This window comes from Arachis ipaensis, chromosome B05, assembly GCF_000816755.2.
Source record: "Arachis ipaensis cultivar K30076 chromosome B05, Araip1.1, whole genome shotgun sequence".
NCBI classification, from domain to species: domain Eukaryota; kingdom Viridiplantae; phylum Streptophyta; class Magnoliopsida; order Fabales; family Fabaceae; genus Arachis; species Arachis ipaensis.
In genome coordinates, this window is record NC_029789.2 from 27,310,101 (window position 1) to 27,311,792 (window position 1,692).

At 37.2% G+C, this 1,692-nt stretch overlaps 1 protein-coding gene across 1 annotated transcript in view; it reads right to left on the reverse strand.

Annotated features, from left to right (window-relative positions):
* The window catches only part of LOC107643500 (DNA polymerase lambda), a 6,047-nt gene extending 4,603 nt beyond the window's left edge, over positions 1 to 1,444 (reverse strand). The window contains 3 exon segments of the mRNA XM_016347169.2: positions 2 to 252; positions 875 to 1,012; positions 1,121 to 1,444. Coding sequence (XP_016202655.1) covers positions 2 to 252; positions 875 to 1,012; positions 1,121 to 1,243 — 512 coding nt within the window. The 5' untranslated portion in view covers positions 1,244 to 1,444.

Here is a 1,692-nt window from a genome sequence, read left to right on the forward strand (position 1 = left end):
AAGTGGAGAATTTTCTGTTTTATTTTCATTACTTTTGAGATCTGCAACCTTTGTTTCTTCAGAAGATAACTTGATCTTTTTACTCGGTGATTGCTGAGAATCACTTGACAAGTTTCCATAAGTTGGCTTAGAGTTCAAAGGCTTATGAGGAATATCTGCACTTTGAGGATCCAACTTCAGCTCATACATGTCCTCAGATAGTTTTTCCCCAGATTTCAAGCTGTCCTCCAGCCATTGGTAAAGGATAACTTTCTGCAGCAAGCATCATTAACCCTTAAAATTAAAGATGACAAATTCTTCATTCTAACACAAGCATAGCAAGCTATGTTCTTTAATTGTGATTGCAATGCAACAACAAACCAGTATGTCCCAATGTCATACACAACATCAAGGTAATACATTTAAAAATAAATAAATAAATAAACAAAAGGAGTTCAGCTGAAAACATGAGTAAGCCCTTCAAATAATCAGAAGTTTACTTGGTCCTTCGAATATGCATTTGACATCAAATTGATCATCAATTTATATATTACCAAATTGGTCAAATTAGTCCCAAAGATATATGAGACATCTAATTGTCTCTTCACTATCAATCTGTTACATTTCTCCATAAAATTAGACCAAAAAAACATAAAATTGGTCCTTGATGAACAGAAAATTGATTATTAAAGGACCATCTTGATGCTGCTGACACAAATGAGCATCAATGTGTTGCCCCACGTACATTTGGAGGGCCATATTGAGCGATAAGTGTTCACTCCACGGTTCACTCAATCACTATATTCACATGGTCCCCATTGAAACTACAGTAAACTCAAACCACTTGCTGTAACTTACATGTAATTAAAAAAAGGAAAAGGTTAAAATAGCTAACCCCCTTAAAACGTGATAAACGCTCCTTGTCCAGTTCTTTGAGAAGAGTATGAGAGTCCATTGCAAAAACATGAGTGACCCGTCTGGAGAGGCGCTCCTCAATCACACCACCCATTTGCACCAACCTCTGCTTCCAAACCTATGAAAAAGAAAAGAAACAAACATGCTTTGCCATTGAAAATGGGGGATGATTGAAACATGGAAAGTAGGGGTTTCCAAAATGAGGATTTTGGGGGTTGTAAATTACCTGCAACCGACGTGGTTGGACTCCTTTGGGGACGAAGAAAACCACCATTCCTGAAAACATTCCATCAGGTTCTGACTCGGAGGAAGGGCTTCGCTTCTTCTTTGGTTTTGTTTTTGGCGCCATTTTTGCATGCGGTGTTGGCTTGTTCGGTGGTGTTTGTTTTTGTTTTATTTGTCTTTCGTCTTCTAGCTTCTTCAAGACGCCATGAACTTGGGAGTGTGAATGAGTTGTGAGTTTGGGGATGTTATTTGGATGCAACTCATATGTATCAGCATTTGGTGCAACCTCATACGTGTTGTTCTACGTACTCCACACGTGGATTTCCTTTTTTCAATTTTTTCCCTGTGCTGTTAAGATGGGCCAATCGCCAAAGGCCCAGCCCCATTTGTGCCGATTTCAATGCAATGAAAAAAATAAAATTTAAAATCTCAGACCCATTGTTTTTGAAAGAAAGAAAGAAAGAAAGAAAAACTAAACCAGTAGAAAAAGTACACAATTATTTTGATGTAAATAAAAATTCTACCACCTGAATCAGAATCATGCAATTAATATAACAGATAAACTTAAGTGCA